Source organism: Macrosteles quadrilineatus, unplaced genomic scaffold (assembly GCF_028750875.1).
Source record: "Macrosteles quadrilineatus isolate MER2022 unplaced genomic scaffold, UCM_ALF_1.0 Scaffold_7__1_contigs__length_78375512, whole genome shotgun sequence".
NCBI classification, from domain to species: domain Eukaryota; kingdom Metazoa; phylum Arthropoda; class Insecta; order Hemiptera; family Cicadellidae; genus Macrosteles; species Macrosteles quadrilineatus.
In genome coordinates, this window is record NW_026542600.1 from 6,679,305 (window position 1) to 6,698,262 (window position 18,958).

The 18,958-nt window shown below is 37.9% G+C and overlaps 1 protein-coding gene across 1 annotated transcript; it reads left to right on the forward strand.

Moving 5' to 3' along the window:
- Nucleotides 1–912: 912 nt before the first annotated feature.
- On the forward strand, nt 913–17,471 carry LOC128997916 (basic proline-rich protein-like). The gene is made up of 9 exons (XM_054423746.1): nt 913–1,079; nt 6,404–7,982; nt 12,466–12,550; nt 13,190–13,368; nt 13,666–14,631; nt 14,866–15,005; nt 15,380–15,660; nt 16,354–16,511; nt 17,096–17,471. The coding sequence occupies exons 1-9, from the start codon at nt 928–930 to the stop codon at nt 17,369–17,371; spliced, it is 3,816 nt and encodes a 1,271-aa protein (XP_054279721.1). The 5' UTR covers nt 913–927; the 3' UTR covers nt 17,372–17,471.
- The last annotated feature ends 1,487 nt before the right edge of the window (nt 17,472–18,958 follow it).

Consider the following 18,958-nt stretch of genomic DNA (forward strand, 5'->3'; position numbering starts at 1 on the left):
ATTATTGTGATAGATAATGTGGTCTGAAGATGAACTGTGTTTGAAAGTGAGCTACAATAGTCTAATGTATTGCTAATAAACAGTTCGGCAAAGATAACTTTATTTAACACTAGCACGAGTACACAATATTGAAAAAAAGGGAACAAAACACATAAAATGTTCTAATTGTAGAACATATCTGGGCTGTACAAGCTTTTATTTTAAATAACTTGAATGTGTAATAAGTGTCAAAACTGTCAGAATTTTATACAAATCAACACATTGCTGTATTTGAGTAAAAAGAGAAAGAAGGAAAATTATAACAGTTAATTATAACTTTTCTCCATAAAATTGAATGTTAAATTGCTGTGCTTTCATAATAAATATCTCATAAATTTATCAAACACTCGTTATATTTAATTCAAGATATACTATGGTGAACTATAGTTTTGAGTACCAAGGTGTTAAAATGTACAATTTCTTGTCTGCATCCATCAAAAACCTGTGTGTTTTAAAATTCAAACATGCTATAAAAACTACTCTAACCCAGGCTTGCCTGTATAAACATGAAGAGTACTTTGGTTTAGAGTTTTAGATATTTTAGTTGCCAGAGCCATCTTGATTGTTTTGTTTTTATTTTGACGATTGTCATGAACTTTGTACATAGTTTTAACGACAATAAATCATTTCATTTCATTGCTATACAGGAACCATAGCGAGCTGGTAGTAGAACGCGGGACTTCTGTCCCAAGGTCTCGGGTTCAAACACCGTCAATCACAACCTACAACAAGTGATAAGAATCGAGCAGTCGAGCCTAGCGTCCAAGACGTGAAAAAACAACTTTCAGTTCTACAATAATGGCAAAACACTTATGAAACCATTCTTTTGCACTGTTTATTTTGATTTCAACCGGTTTAAAAATAAACCAGTAACGCTCACGGTAGTTGATGAATTCTGCTCCAGGACGGTCTCCGCCCCCTTGGCTACAGAAGGGGGGCCAGGGGGTTCGCGGTGAGTCAGAAGTCCTGGAGGCCGTCTTTCAACTTATAAAGCTCTACCGGTGTCTTCCTCCTTCAGTCCCAATCCATCCGCAGTCCAAGTAAGTACGCAACTAGACCAGTAACTAGTGTATACTCGTAGCGCTATTTTTTAATAACAATATTTTTGAAGCAGTTATTTTTTTAGGTTACAAATATTTTTTAGAATGTATACCTGAGTTAGTATTTAAGAAACGAGGTGGTAAACATGCTTAAACTCTTAAACCCTTCTTAAATTTCGAACGGCAAAAAATATTTAGTTTATTAAAAAAATATAAAGAAATAAGTCTGATGCATTTGGTCACTAATGCAGCCAATTCCTAAATGGATAATCTAAATAAACGTACAGCTTATCCAGTATAGTTTCCTAGGCTATGATATTAATTCGCCACATTAAGTTAGCTACATTACTAATTTACCAAAATATGTTTATTATGATTTTAATTTCTCGTATGTTTTTGGACTATCCAGTTTTTCATAGATAATTTTATCTGGATGGAATAATATGGACTGCATACTTAGCTTATTTAATCAGTTATTAATTCATCCCTGCTAAATGCATTTTTATGTATAAAGAGAAGTTACAAAGTAGAAACTATCTAAATTTGTAAGTGGTTTAACGGAGTAACGTATTAAAGATTCCATAGCAGTTAACTGAAATTATATAACCTCCTGGGACCCAACCGCCTTATACAATGACACAATTACTTACTTGATATAGCCCTGTGAATTGTAATGTGTTTTGTAGGTGACTGCCTAATGTCCTTCTATAAGCACCTTTAACGTACCCCCTGTAGAATCCTGAGATTTTTTTTTGCTACTGGTTCAGATTTGACTGTGTAACCTTGCTTACTTTAAAGCATAATTAAGTGGAAAAATCATTAAAAAAATATTATCACTAGGTTTCTATGGTTTTTTAATGTCCTTATAGAAGGACATACGGTTTCTATCCACTTAAGGCCCTGAAATACAATAAAGAAACTTTACCACAGAAAACTGTTTTGTAGGTGCTATTAGGTAGGAAAAAAAATCTAAATAGTATTTAATAATACATTTTAATTATAGGCTACAAAAACTCACAAAGTTTAGTCAGTATGATAAAACGATTTTACCAAATGGCCTATTGAAGTAATAAACTGTTTCAATCTAAAAGGAGTAAACTATAAGAAATAATAAAAGATAAATAGAATAATATATGAATAAAATATAGGCCTTATGTAGTATAAAACTTTAAACTGGCTGACCCGTATTTCGTACGAAACTTGACTGAATCTACTTTGAGTGGAAGGATGAGAAACAGTTTCGGTTTCCCATTAGACAAAGGTAAACATTACACTTAATACAGAACACTGATGTTTTCTTTCCACAGTTCTTTCTGCGACATCTTTTTTGCACTCCAGTTGTTACTTGTGGGAGGTGGATGGCGCCTCTTGTTCGTACTTCGATGGAAGGTGTTGCTACCTTTCTTCCATCCCCGACATCATGGACAGCGTCACATTCTTCAAGTTCAGATCCACAACTTTCGTTATCATCCTGAAGGTTTTGTTCGATCAGGCGTACACCAAATGCCAGTTTAAAAGCTCTGAATTGGGGGATGTCTTTTGGGCGGACATTTTGACTTCTCTTGAACTCTCTCATCTGCAGCCATGCATTAGACATTGCAAGGTCAAAAAAGTGCATTATGCACCTTATAGTCCACTTTTTAGTTTTGGAGCGGTTAGGGCAGTACGACATGATTCTGTCCGCCAGGTCAACTCCCCCCATATTCTTGTTATAGGAATTTATCACTGCCGGTTGACTTACAGTGATATATTTCTTTTCCTTTTTGTTCCACCTTTTTACCTGATGTTGTGGTTCTTTGCTTTCACTGGTTGACAGCATAGATACTGGCTTGTTATCCAGCCACTTAGTGACTGCCATTTTACCATCTTCCCGTACAGACACTTGACTGGAACCCCTTTCACTTTTCTTAAATTCCTTATCTGGGACCAAATCTGTATTTTTTGGTACTCTATTTTTCATTATGGTACCAGAACATCGAATACCTTGGTCAAGCAATGCATCTGCTAACTTTGTAGTAGTGAAGTAGCGATCAAAATACAAAGTATGGCCAGGAACTAATGAGCGAGATAAATACATCACTGCTGCTTCCCCAAGAGAAAATCCTTGGCTTGTTTCTTCAGGAAAAGTATTTTTTCCTTGATAAATTTTAAAATCGCAGATCACCCCATTTGGGTTTGCCAAAACAAACACTTTAAGTCCAACTGGGTTTGGCTTATTGGGGACGTACTGTTTCAGTGCACACGTACCTTGAAATGGCACCATCATTTCATCAACGCACAACTCTTTTTGCCGTGGTTGATTCATACAGCCTTGGAGAACTCTATCTAGTACTGGCCTTACTTTCCAAAGACGGTTAGTTTTTTTCTCTTCATCTGAGAAATCATTGTCAAAAACAACCTTCAGTGATGTACGAATCGCATAGAATCTATCACGGGTCATTGCACTGGCTAAACAAGGGATCCTGAATCGTTTTTCCCAGTACATTCTAATCTGCGGAAAGTTTAGGGCTGACATCACACAGTTCATGCCAATCCAGATTTTAAGCTCCTGTAACGTCAATTTTAAGCTTTTACCTGTTATGTGAATTGAAGTTTGATTTGTCTTTAAAACCATCAAATCCAAGAGTTCATCATCAAAGTACTGATAAACAAATGTATCATCGTCCCACGAGTCATCACATTCTTCTTTCTTGTAGCTTGGCTCCATCAATTTGATTTCTTCAGGTTTAAATGATTTAGCAGTCCACTTTGGTCCAGGATCAGCCGGCTTCACAGTAGCAGTTTTCTTCTTTTTTTTGCCACTAGCATTTTGTCCATAATTTTTTGTATCCCGCTGTAAAAAAAGAATTATTTTAGGATTGATATATTAAATGTATTATTCTGAAAAAAGGTTTCGAGTTTTCACGAAAGTTTTCATGTTTAAATTTAACTAGTTACTCATCACAAGAAACAAAAAGTTGTTAATTTTACCACATAGTTAATGACTGCCCTCTGAGCGCTTTCCCTGAAGGTATACTTACATTTTGGCCTTGAAGGTACTACTAAAGTAGTAGAAAATATAAACTTTAAAACGCATTTTTGCCATTTTCAGGAGAATTCTCTTAAAAAAATATATTTACTTTGGGTTGGTTGATGCACAAAATTACTATAGTTTAAATTCTTACCTTTCGCTTGGGTTTAGCTGATTCATCCGCACATTCGGAATCTGAACTAGGGATATCTTCTAAATCTGGATTATAATCCGGATCTTCATCCGTATCATCATCACAGTCTCCTAATAACTCTTCTAGACTTAGACCCATGTTTCGTGGCCCTCTTGGATGTGGCATCATATCTGGCTCGTCATCTCCTATATCTTCAAAATCTGACTGATCTAGATCCAAATCTCCAACCAACTCATTGAGGGCTTGATCTACTTCCTCGTCATTCACTGTAATACAAACACAATTGTTTAGTGCTTACAGCAAAAGTGGAAACCAAGGCTTTTGTAGATAAAATAAATAACATTACTAAAACAACACTTGACCTATGTACAAAACCAACGTCCTTTTAAAATCCCATTTAAAAATAAGACTATAGGATGTAGGGCCCGAATGTCCTTTTATAAACCAGACCAAAAAATGGGATGTTTGTGATAAAGACCTGATGTCCTTCTAAAAGGACATGTACATTTAAGAACGAATAATAACTTAAATAATGCATCTGGATAGAAAATTATTTAATAAATAGTCAGTCAAACCATTACACTTCATGATTATAACACTCAAATCAACATTGGTATAAATTAAATAAGTACTTACGGCAATTAAATCTTAGGTCTTCATGAGTCCTTCTACTCGCCATCTTGTTTTCACTCAGACAAAGAGAGCAGAGAGCTCTGGTGGCAATTGGTGAAACTACATCAACAGCAAAAATCATACTATAGCCAGTGTTGCCAAAAGCGAGTGGTCCAGAAAGTAAAATTTCCCTTGGCTGATTTTTAAAAACTGTGGCATTATATAAGTACGTTCGGCAACTGCGCATTAAATATTCTAAAATAATTCAGTTCTTAGGCAAGTAATGATATTATGTCTTATATAAGGACATTAGGTATTTAGTGTTAAAATGAAATAAAAATTACAGGACTCAGGAGGGTATGCTAAAAGTAATGGTGTTGTTTACTAAATATTATTAACCGGCTCATGTTAGTTAAGTTATATTAAGTTAGTTTAGTCAAGTTGTTTATCTGTTCATACAATTGACAGGGTCATCCGATTAACCATACAAAAGTAAAATGGTAGTTCTCCAACAGTGTTTACCTATAAAGTAAGGATGAAGTTGTTGATTATTGATGCTATGTTGAAACTAAAAACCTGTTAATCGTGAAGGTCAACTGAATCATCAAACGATTAATTGATAGCTCATCAAAGATTCCACTCGGGAACAGTATGTGTATGAAGATTATTTGCATAACTTTCCTCGTGTAAGAAACTTGTGGTATCTAATTCTAACCCCGGAACCAATACTTCATTTGACGTGCCGGGACCCTGAACTCGATTCGGTTTTTCTCATGAGTTCTGATAACCATTGCATGCAGGTCCGATTTTGATATAGTTTGAACGAATATACAAATGTGTCTGAAAGAGGGGTTGTTTGGGGAGAAAGGTGTGTAACCCCCCCCCCCCAAATATTTTGCACCACAGGATTTAAAGAGTTTGAACAATTTTTTTCTTCAAGTTAACACTTAACAACGTTTGCTGATTTTGACTTTAACATTATAAAATTAGGTATTCAAATCCAAGCGATTAATATTTCAAATCACCCTTTTGTATTTACTTGTATGTATTATTTGTGTATTTATGGAGGTATTTACTTGGATGTCCGTTTGTATTCAGATATTTAATATAAACTACTAAAATACCTATCAGGTTTATTTAAATATCGTGAGTTAAAAAAGTCAAATTTTAGCCAATAACGAACTATGAGTTTTATCAACGTCTATGAGGCTTGGTGTCACTGAAGTTGCTATTATTGTTTACCTTGTAAAATGCTTAAAGGGAAAATTATATTGAATAAATAGTATATGGGCGAAATATTTCACTGTCGTTAGTTTTATGGATTAGTAATGAAAAAATAGAGTGTTTGAATCGTGTTTTGAGGTAAAAAAATTAATTAATGCGTGAGGTTAACGGGTTAGTTCCACTATAGCCTCCCACCCTACATTCATTAGCCTCCCAAAAGACCTACTTTTGTACACAGAAGTATTCATTTGTTGTCAAATTGTTAAGCAAACAGGTAAATTATTTATGGAACCAGCGTTCTAAGAGTCTATTAATTTGTTGCAGAATGAAGACTGCGACGTGTTGGGTCTTTTGTCTGTGGGTAGCGGTCACAACAGTGGCCAGCCAGTACGCCGCTCCGTCTGCCAAGGGGAAGAAACATCGAACGACGACGACAACCACGGAGAATCCTTCCATCGGCAACGAGATAGCCGGACCATTCCCATTCCCGGACGCGGAGACAAGTGGCGCCACTCCGGGAGCGTCTCCGTACTCCAACCCTGCTGCTCCCAACCAGCCAGCTCCGGGGTACCCTAATCCTGGAGCCCCCAACCAGCCGGCTCCGGGGTACCCTAATCCTGGAGCCCCCAACCAGCCGGCTCCGGGGTACCCTAATCCTGGAGCCCCCAACCAGCCTGGCACGGGGTACCCTAATCCTGGAGCCCCCAACCAGCCAGCTCCGGGGTACCCTAATCCTGGAGCCCCCAACCAGCCAGCTCCGGGGTACCCTAATCCTGCAGCCCCCAACCAGCCGGGTCCAGGGGCTCCTAGTGGCGGATACTGGTGGGCCGGCCCCAACTCTCCATTCAAGCCAGGTGCACAAAGTCCATCAGGAGGATGTTACGGTGGCGGTTGCGGTGGTAGTCCTCCACCACCTCCTCCCCCACCCTCGGGAGGATGTGCAGGACCCAGTGGCTGCGCTCCTGTCCCCCCTCCACCACCACCACCACCGTCATCAGGATGCGGAGGTCCAGGAGGTTGCACCGGTGCAGGGAACAGTCCCTACCAGCCACCTTCTAACTCACCTGTAAAACCAATAGATATAGAAAACAACCCTTTCCTAAGCTCTGCCATTCTTGGAAAACCAGTTTCCTCAAATCCTCAAGGATGTCAAGGAGGTGGTTGTGGTGTTGGCCCCACTCCAGGGACTTACCCAGGCGCCGGCCCATCCCAATACCCAGGAGGACCCGGTCCAAATAAACCTGCTGGGCAATACCCCGGACAGCCTTCAGGCCAATATCCTTCACAACCATCAGGTCAATACCCCGGACAAAATCCAGGACAATACCCTACTCAGCCAACTGGGCAGTACCCAGGGGGGCCCGGCAGTCCGAATAAACCTGCTGGACAATATCCTGGGCAGCCTTCCGGACAGAACCCAGGACAGTTTCCTACCCAGCCAACGAATCAGTTCCCAGGAGGACCTAACAGTCCCAATAAACCTGCAGGACAATACCCCGGACAACCTTCAGGTCAATACCCCGGACAGCCTTCTGGACAAAATCCAGGACAGTTCCCTACCCAGCCAACGGGGCAGTACCCTTCGAAACCCTCAGGGCAATATCCTAATCAACCCTCAGGCCAAAATCCAGGACAATACCCAGGACAACCTTCCGGACAATACCCTACTCAGCCAACGGGTCAGTACCCAGGAGGACCCAGCAAACCTACAGGACAGTATCCTGGACAGCCTTCAGGACCTGAGGACAACTTTATCTATCCTGGACAGAAGCAGCAGCCTGGTCCTACCAATGTTCCTCTGAGGCCCCAGTGCGCCGCCCAAGGACACGCCTGTGTTCCTGCCCAGATGTGTGTCGGAGGAGTCATCACTTCCACTGGCATGACGCAGATCAGAGATGCTAAGGTGAGAATACTTACACCTAATTATGACGTGATAAAGAACAGTTTTACCAAGTGCAGTAAGATCTTAAAATGCAATATTAATGAAAACTCTATTTGACAAAAAAACATTTTGTAGCACTCTCTACAAACATTATAGAACTTTTGTTAGGTTATTCCTTTCATATTGGGTTAAGAACAAATATTCTGGATTCAGGATCAATTCTTAAACAGACTCACGTCAAGATTCAAATAAAGTAAATTTGATGAATTAAAAAAACTTTACTCGTGTACTAGTACTACCATAGTATTAAGTATCTAAAGAAGGAGGGTCTTCAACACGATGATTTCTTATATTGTTGCACTTAATGAGGTAACACAAAAATGCTAAATAATATAGTACTCGTACGATGTTGTATAAAATTAAAATGTTTGTAATAGGTGTTCTTAGTTTATTTATAACTATTAACGTTGCTATCTTAAACTGGTAAACCTCCACCAGACTTGAATTACTTATTTATTTATTATTTACTTATTTATTTCAACAGCGATTAAAGAATACGTGATAAAGTATGGATAAACTACCCAATTGTCAGGAAGCACCCAGATAACATATAACTCGATTTACTTACTTTTCATATTTTACTCATACAACAATTATCAGGTTAAATTATTTTGCAACGATGTAAATGCATTTTGAACGGTTGATTCCACCATTTTAAAATTTAACGCTGTGCAATAAAATACCGTTTCCTAATATATTGTGAAAAAATTGTAGCACTAAACCAAATTCGATTTACCTAATTAAAAAAAAGTTGGATGCCTTAGGTTCAGAATATTGTCGAAAAGACCTATTAGCCAACATCACCTCAGCCAATTGTTGCATTAAATCCGCAACATGACGAAGAAGTTCAAGGTAAAGTCTCCCACCAGGGCCGAACTTGGCTAATGTGTTCTTAACCTACGAGGACAATCCTAAGTTCCGGGCCTTCGTCATCATGTCTCAACAATGGCCTTCTGGTCTGTCCACACTATATCAGTCCATGATGCGTTATCGTAAACACCTTCATGTTAGTCATAACGATCAGCTGTTGACTTTGATTCCCGTTAACAATCACGACAATGGAGACATTGACTTAACCAGCTTACGTGAGATGATTACACTCCCATAAATTCATTCGATTAGTCGATTACAATCCCATAAATTCATTAGAAACAAGTGGTAATTTGTACTCGCTTTTTGCACTTGACAATAAAGTCCTTTGACAGTAACAATACCATATTTCTCAGTTGCTATTGAATCTATTTATGTCACAATTACCAGCTACGGAGAAGTTAACTCTACTCACATTCATGTTGGCGCACTGGGTGGGATTGGGTCTCAAAATCGAAGAACATAAATTTCTTATATTGTATACTAAAATCAGCTGAAAGTATTTTCCATCTTGTATTACATCCGAACAGCTGTTTCTGTCATTTAAATGCAACATGTATTACTCCGCCGACAATATGATAAATTCAAATGCCTTACATATTTTATATTTCAAATTATCTAAATTTCCACATTGTTGTGAAATATGGACTAATTTGTGGAACGATCATGAACACAGAACAATCTTAGTAACGAAACTATCATACTTTGGTGCTATTTTCTTCGGCAAAACAGTGGATTAATCTATAAGTCAAAACTGATGTTCAGGAAATAATCTAAAAGCTGATGATTCTTTTTCCCCTTAGGGAGAATACAAGCTACCGTACTTTAGACCCACAACGCATATGTATGAAACAACGGGGTTTTCTCGGTAAAATGCTTACGCGCACATAAACGTTAACGTTAATTCTGTTCATTTAACTGCGCTAGTTTTGAAGCCAATTAAGTTAGTATTTGTTTTAAAATATTGCATTTAATAACATTAAAAATTTATCACACCAATTAAATTATATTTTTAACGTGGTTCTCAAAATTATGCAAAAGTAATGTTTGCACACCAATTTAGATTTAAATCAAAAACAACTTTTTCCCCCGGTTATGTTAAATTGTTTAGTCTGTTGGTTACCATGATTACCTATGTGTTCACGCGAAATGCATCTTTAATGTAGTGTTATTCCTACGGAAGGGATAGACTCGTTTGTCGACATACAAAATTTGATGAAATTTGGTACATTAAGTATTTCACGAGAGGAAATTCGTATTTTGCTAAAATAATACCACATGTTTGTCTCCACCTTGAGCATGCGTACTCCATATACAGGGTGTCCCATAAGTAAACAGTCAAACTCTGGGAAGTGGTTTTATAGGCCGAAATAAAACGAAAATCCAGAAAAAAATGTTTGTTTAATGCCTGGTTAGTGAGATGCGATTTTGGGTTTAAGTATTTAAAATTTATATTTCTAAAGATACTAAAGATATGTTAATGAAATGTGGTATAGGCAAACAATTTAGCAATACACTGCCTGCGAAAAAATCATAAGACAATTTTTTCCAAAATAGCATCTGGAAAACATTTTATTCTTGATTTTCGTTTTATTTTGGCATATAATACAATTCCCCAGAGATTGGTTGTTTCTCAGAGACACCCTGTGTGAAGCCATTCGTTGTAGCTCTATTAGGTGATTATTTAGAGCTTTATTAGAAGACAAGTTACGTACAACCATTTCCGTATAGGCTATTAGAAGTTCAACAAAAAAGGACCCTATAAATTAAAAAAAAAACCTAACCTTTCTTGGTGATTTTGAACCGTCAAGATGTCCAGTAGACGATTATCATCGCCACTAGGCTACATTTGCAGACTTTTTAAGCTTTCTTTCCTATTTAGTCATGTCAAAAAAAGGAACTAAACATTTTAACACCAAATCTTGTTAGTTGACCAAATGCAGTAGGAGCGTAGTGTGCGTGTGAAGTCAGTGTGGGCAGTTGGTCTGAAGGTCATCTTGACCCTGAACCCTGCGTATCCTCTTCTCTTTTCCCCGATGACTAGAGAACGTTTGGATGATTTATGAAGTTTAAGGATAATTGGCAACCCTTTGTATTGGCTTCAATGTTGTCGATATTTCATAAACGAGGTCAAAGTTCACATATGCAGCTATTGGACAAAGCATTTTTCGTGAAAGATGAGAGTAGATTTTTTGTAACAACATTTGTGATTTTGCAACTTTAAATGTCGTGCGTGATAATACGATATGTAAACCTGTTTAAGAAATGTTTAGGCTGAACTATTTTTTTTTTATTTTTGAAGATGGTAGTTGATTTTCTTTTCCATACAAATGTGATAAGATATTTTGTAAATAGGTTTAAGAAACCTTCTCACGACAATCGGCACTTTTTTCATCTAGTAGATGTAGCAGATTTTTTAAAGTAAATATATTATTAAAATATACTTAAACCTATTTGTAGACGGAGGGTGTGAAATCGGTTCTACAATGCAAATACAAATCAATCATTTTGAACAAAGTTGTAAATATTGTTCTACATTTTTGGGTTTAGTTAGCACAGTAGCTTTTAAAGTATTTAGCCTACCAACACCTATTTATTTATTCCAACGGGAAACCCATTACTTGATAAGTGTCGTTATTTCTCACAAATGTATTTTCATCTTTTCTGTTAAGTTTGGTAACATTTTGAAACATAAAACCTCTTTCTTAGTCAATCATTACATTACTGTTCCTAAATTTCCGCATGTCTGTAAAATCATCCTAATTATTTTTGTACAGGATTTACCCTTAGATAGAAGTTGTGTGCAAAAATTCTAAATAACTTTTACCTATAGCATAAACATGTAAAAAAAACCCTTTTTTCCTAAAGGAAACTTAGTTTTAAACTATATAGTTATATTATTTCATATAATATAGTGAAATATTAATCTCAATTTATGAACGGTAGCACACATAGTTAATACTCAGCACTATCATTGACTCTATATACACTCTAGGTCGGCCAGCTTCTAGAGAATAAAATAAACAAGCGGTTCTCAACCTGGGATTTTAGGGGGGCTTGGACACTCCTAGAAAAATAGTTTATAAAAAAAATGGGATTGTACTGTACAAAAACTTTAAAATTTAATCATGTTACCTTATTGGAAATAACAGAAAGGGGGATTATATTGCAGAAATCAAATGTTATATATGAGATTAAAATTGGGTGGGGGGATAGGTTATGTGAGAAAATGTAGGATATGTAGTATTCTAAGGAAGGCGACTATATAGGATATGAATGACTCATTAATCATATTTTTTCTAGATGGCATCATTAAATAATACAGGTTAACCTCGATAACAAAACCCTTGATAGTAAGTCACCCATAATAATAACTGTAATTTTAAAAACTCATAGAATTTATTTTACCTTTAATCACATGTTATTGCTAACCTCAATAAGTCAACATTGATAACAACGCTTATTAACCATCCCCATGAAAGTATTATTATCGAAGGTTCTATTGTATATGCCATTAAGTAATACATATTGACCATTTCAAAGTTGTAAAATGTTACTTTTGTTCTCTTGACAGATCAAGGAGTGTATTCCAGGTTTGGAGGCTTGTTGTAGAATTCCATCCAAAGCCCCCTTCCCCGGCCCTGGCGCGGTCACTCCAGGTAAGTCGTCGTAAAAATATGAATCATTTTATTATTTGAAAACTACATACTGTAAAATTATGTCATGCTTACAAAGAATCCAAATAATAGATTAGATTACCCTCCTTTGGTCTACCTTCATGCATCGAGGGCTTCTGGGTTTTTGGATTTATAAGCTGCAGTGATCTAGTTTGATCAGTTTTAGAAGTGAAGAAGACCATCCACACCTTTCTTTCCTCACCAGTATTCTGTGGAACCTCACCACAATGAAATGTACAATGAATTTCCAAGTCAAAAAAATCAATTTCAGTCAAAAAATTCCTCAGGAGGATTTTGCATTGAATGGTTGTATTTGGTTGACAATTTCAAAGATAGATTTGTCAATACAAGTGGCGAACAGGATGCACACAAGAACCTTTACCCCTCACTTATCTGTCACACTTAACAATCACTTTTGTTGTTTTGTAGTCATTATAGCAATTAATTGAGATGTATAAATTTTATACCACTAGTCCCTATAGGTGTGACTCTTAGTGTTGTTAAGAGCATTTCCCTCATCCCTCGCACATGCAATTCTGACACAATCTTTATCCTAAAATTGATTTAAGTTGTTTATAGACAGTAAAGGTTTGTATGTTACAATTTGTGATGATTGTCTAGGATATGGAAGACCCACAACACAGCAGCCCTACACAGGACCTCTAAACACAACGCCGTACCCAGGATGTGCCGCGGCCCTCAAGTGTGTTCCCGAGAACTACTGTACAGCTGACGGAGTAATGAGCGACTCACCAGTCGTACTGACACGAGAACAGCTCGACAACAAAGTGCCACTCAGCGTAAGTAACACACCCTTAATTGGAAATAGCTCCAGAGATTTGTACCATTAAATGAGGGTCTGAGTGAAGTGCACGAACCGAATGGTATAAGGAGTGAAAGAATTCCTAGCTACTTTTCTTTGAAACTTTAGAACTTTTGGGAACAAAAGCTACTTCAATCTTGGATGAAACATTGATACAACTGCTTGGTTTTTATATCATAATTAATTATGTCTGTAAATAATTTTACTGTTTTGTACTCACTATGAGTCCAGATCAGCATTCCTCAAGTTTGATGAGTCATTTATGTTGTTTCAGGAATGTTTTAACATGGAGACTGGTGTGATCGGTAAATGTTGCAAAGACCCCAACTACAAGGACCCTTGGCCAGGTGGTATGATGATGGGAACAGCGATGTTACAGCCGGGGGACTATGACGATGGCCAGTACCACGGAGAAGGGTCTGGGCCGTACTACAACAGTATATCTCCCACTCCTCAGACCCCCAGTAAGGATCACGGACCCAAGCCTTCTGACAGACCGGGTGGATTTAACAAACCTCTCCCTCCATTCCCTGGTAACACTCCCAGTGGCTCGCCTTACTCCCCTAAACCCAGCCCGACTGGTCAATACCAACCTAATCAACCAAACCCATCCAGCCCATACCAACCCAGCCCAACTGGTTCATACCAACCCAATCAACCAAACCCGTCCAGCCCATACCAGCCCGGTCAGCCCAGCCCTACTGGTTCTTACCAACCCAATCAACCAAATCCGTCAAGCCCATACCAGCCCGGTCAGCCCAGCCCTACTGGTTCTTACCAACCCAATCAACCAAATCCGTCAAGCCCATACCAGCCCGGTCAGCCCAGCCCTACTGGTTCTTACCAACCCAATCAACCAAATCCGTCAAGCCCATACCAGCCCGGTCAGCCAAGCCCTACTGGTTCTTACCAACCTAATCAACCAAACCCGTCAAGCCCATACCAGCCCGGTCAGCCAAGCCCTACTGGTTCTTACCAACCTAATCAACCAAACCCGTCAAGCCCATACCAGCCCGGTCAACCAAACCCATCCAGCCCATACCAACCTAGCCCAACTGGTCAATACCAACCCAACCAGCCAAACCCGTCAAGCCCATACCCATCCGATCTACCCACTCCTGCAGCACCATCATATCAGCCAGACCAATCAGGATCTTCCATCCCAACCCATCCTGGACACCAGGACTCATCTCCAGACCAGGGCCCTGCTCCGGGATCTTCTTGTGGAATCAGGAGACCAGTAAGTTTATGTTTGGATTTGATTTGTTTAGGGTTGTTAAACGATGCAGTCACAAATAACATAGTGTATGTTTAAGATCCCTTTAGTTTTAAAATAAAGGTCATGTTGAGAAATACAGTGACACAATCAAAATAGTATTTACCTTGATTATCACATCTGCTGGAGCAATACTGCTTTTTCTGCTTTAATTGAAGAGCACATTTTTCTATATAGCTGATGATTGCTCTTCTACAGGGCCCTGACGGAGATGTGGCTGGGTTCGGAGAGTTCCCGTGGCAAGCGCTAGTGTCGTCTGCTGGTAACAGAACTCTGTTGTGTGGAGCTGCAATCATCTCTGAGACAGCCGTTATAACTGCGGCTCACTGCGTTGATCAGTAAGCAACTTTTTTCTCTGAACATTTTTTTATGTTCGACCTTTAGAAAGTTTGTGTTTTTAGTCTGTAAATTTTGATACAATCTACAATCTTTCACTTATTTATTAAGTTTTCAATTTTTTTAGATCAAACTTACAAGATAGGGATTTAGTTAAAACATCGATCACTGAAATGTTTCTATCAGAGTTTTTGTGATTGCCTTGGAAGTCAAAGGAATTATTTATGATCGTCACATGAAAAATGTTCTTTTCATTCATAACCAAGCATATTAGAGATCCTTTTGTTTCATTTTCCAACTGATGTTTCAAGTTGAATCTTTTAAAATTCTCATGCTAATGCCCATACAATAACTTTCACACTTTCATCTTTTACAGACTACGATCACAGGATCTAATAGTGAAGGCTGGGGAAGGCAAACTTTTAGCTCAGAACCCGAAACCAGTGCAAGTACGACCCGTGGGAGCCGTCTCAAGACATCCGAGCTACAACAGTGCGTCCCGAGCTTACGACCTTGCAATTCTCACACTGTCCGAGCCGCTCGTCCTGGACACTCACGTAGACAAGATCTGCGTTCCTGCCAACCTCGGATCAAACTATCTCCCGCAACCTGGCCAACAATGTCTCATCACTGGTTGGGGCAAAGTGGCTCTGCAAGGTAGGGATACTTGTCAGTTATATTAGAAAACTCATTGATAACATGAAAACATATGAAATAATGGAATATTGACAAGATGATTGGGGTATGAAAAAAAGAACAGTTTATTTTATGAATCACTACTATTGGCTAAACATGCTCCTACATAAATTCAAATGAGACTCAAAAACAAATTTAAGATGTATTTGGTAATCTCTAGAGATACTACTATATGCAGAATGCAGTTCTTGTTGTTTTAGTAACTTAAAATGATGATGATATGGAAAGATTTTGACAAAACACAACAATCTATATGGTGATATATTAACTATAGCTTGTTGTTAGGTATAATGAAAGATACAAATAGTAAACAGTACATGGTATATCTCACAATTGAAAAAAGAGACACATTTAGTCAACAATAACAATAAACACAAAATATATAAAACCAGTTAGTGAATGCTAAATAAATTCTGTGTTCAATATTTGGGCACTGAAGTGAAGAAAATCATGGGGAACAAGGTCTGGTGGTAGAGTGCGGGACTTCAGTCCCTAAGGTCCTGGGTTAAAATCCTGCCAATCACCAATGGATTTTATTGAAATGATAATGCTGCAAACCCTAGGCCTAGCCGAAAGTAATGCTAAAAACCATACCATGCTAGAGCCTAGGGTAAAAAATGGTTTAAAACACTAACTTAAGTTTGGTTTGTTCAGGACCAGTCCAAGGCAGTGACCTTCATAAGGTGCAAGCCACAGTACTTCCAGCCAAGACTTGTGAGGCTCAACTCAAGAACACTTCTTTAGGAAAGTACTTCATCCTCAACGAGGGTTTCTCTTGCGCCGTACCTCCATCACCCTCGGACCTATGCAAGGTTAGTTTCAACAATCTAATGCCTACAATTTGTGGGAAAATAATTTTATAATGTTTGGTCTAGAGACATATCAAGGATCATGATATTCATATAGTTCTCCTTTAACTAGTAAGAGGTATGGATTGCATATTTTAGAGTGGCAAGAGGGATAAACATTCAAACAAAAACCCTTCCCTACCACTGTCACTTTTGTTCTGTACAGTCATCTCAACAATTTATTGTCTTTGGATTACTTTAATACTAATCTAGTGGTGACTTTCAGGAAAGCGAACAGGTTTAGAGCTAGAACGTGGCTTCGGCCCCTGAGATCCTAGGTTAAATCCCAATCACCAATGGATTTTATCTAAGTAACCCTTTTTCTTCGCCTAGCCTGAATAGTGTAAAACGGTTCAGGGCTAGAGACTAACATCCTAGACTGTGAAGTTGGGACTTTGTGTTGGTCTCTTTTAGTGTTTTTGGGAGCCTTTCCCTCATTCGCATTCCTACCTACATGATATCCTGACACGATCTTTATAAGTTAGATTACATATTTAATTAAAGAACCTAAGCACTTGAGAGCATTGAGATGTAACCTCGGTTCTTAGGTGGACACTGGCAGCGCAGTGGCGTGTGCTCGACCTGACGGACATTATGAGCTGGCTGGTGTTAACAGCTGGGACATCCCCTGCCCTGTCCCAGAACCTCGACCCTCTGTGTTCACGACTAGCGACGCTACATGGATCAACACAGTACTCAACACTCCCCTACCCGTCCTCCAGGCAGAGGAAGAGGAACACATCCAGAGTCTATCCCAGGGAGAGAACATTCCAGGGATCGACACTGACGACAAACCCGGTTTCAGCCAAGGCTACGGAAAATGAACATCCACAAGACAATTTTATTTCAATACTGTTTCCAACGTGAATGATTAAATGAGGATTTTAAAATGTGACTGTAAAAATAAAAAATGTTCCTTATTTATTTGTTGTAGTTATTTTCTGTTAATTTGTCTGAAAGATAATTGATGCCACATCTTAAGAGGTGTTCGACTACTATGTGCACGTTAATGGTTCTCACTCCTACTTTTATATTTAACTCTATTTCTACAAGTTTAGATAAATCACACAATTTGATTCGAGTAGCTGACAAGGCACTTAGTATAAACTTCTAAGCCAATCATCGCTCTCAGACAAGGAAGTTACTCTTGGCTTTTCGAATAATGACTTAAAATATGTATTACTATGTAGTTTCTAAGTATCTATAACTACCGTATGGCCAGGTAGCATATAGTCTTCATGGGCTCCCACAGGGGTGGGCAAGGCGTGCAAGGGGGTGCACTTGCAACCCCCTGGCTAAAGAGATAAGGAATAACTGTAATGAATATGACTTACCCTTCTTGATGCACAATATACTATTTTTTTTTTTTTTTTTTTTTTTTTGTCGGTCCTATGTGTTACCAAATAGCGTAAAAAAGGTTTTAAAACATTATATTTTCAGAAATTTTCCCCGGACCCTCAGATGTTTGTTAGACCTATATATTGCACCCCCGTTTCAAATCCTGACGGCGCCCATGTTGTAGCTAGGCTACACAAAAGTATTTGTGAGAGCCAATAAATGAAGAGGCTTCTTAAGTTACTGACACAACTTTAAATCGAAAAAGTGTGCAGTATTTTGTATGCATGGCTTGTTTTTTTTGTCAGTTTAAGTTGAGTTTATTTGTTGTGTTGTATAAAATTTAAATTATTCGTGAATAAATACACAACAGTGGATTAATATGATTTCAAGTGTACTACTGTTGTGAATATGGATACTACTGACACCTAGCGGTACCTAGGTTAACTGTGGTGAATATCAATGCTAGTGATTATCTAGCGTGTTTTATCAAACACTGCTGAAAATATTAAAATTGGACTGCTTTACAATCATATATACTAGTTAAAGAATTGGTAATAGTTAATAGTTAACTAAGTAATAGTTAATCATACAATTTTATGAACTATTCACAGCAACTAGGTGAAGCATTGCGAATATCAGTGTTAGCTGATTTACCATCTTGATAAAGAGGAACATATTAACATATTATCATGAAAGAAAAATTTCAACACCTAAAAAAATTCAATAGGAATATGTACTTAGATATTCAATAACTGATTGTTCAGTTGAGTTCATGAGTTTATTAGTAGAAATTAACCCTCCGAGTGTCCATTGTTTTGGCCTTAATGTCTGCCTATTTTTTGCTCATTTGCAAGGTTTTATTAAAACGGATCTGAGAAGCTTGAAAACAATGTTAATTATACTGTTCTATATATCATTTTGTTTGGAAAATCATGGGCTTCAATATTATACATAGAACATAAGGAACATTTGTTTCAAAAAATTTTTTTAGGTAAAAAAAAAATATTGCGGAAAAAAAAACAAAAAATAAGTTCGCGCTCAATGAAATTGTATAAATTATAGGCCTATAAATA

Bases quoted from the DNA above. Each gene is read 5' to 3' on its own strand.
- LOC128997916 (XM_054423746.1), top strand. From the start codon at position 928: ATGAATTCTGCTCCAGGACGGTCTCCGCCCCCTTGGCTACAGAAGGGG. The intron at 15,661-16,353 runs GTAGGGATACTT...TGGTTTGTTCAG, and splicing joins GGGCAAAGTGGCTCTGCAAG to GACCAGTCCAAGGCAGTGAC. The intron at 16,512-17,095 runs GTTAGTTTCAAC...CTCGGTTCTTAG, and splicing joins CACCCTCGGACCTATGCAAG to GTGGACACTGGCAGCGCAGT.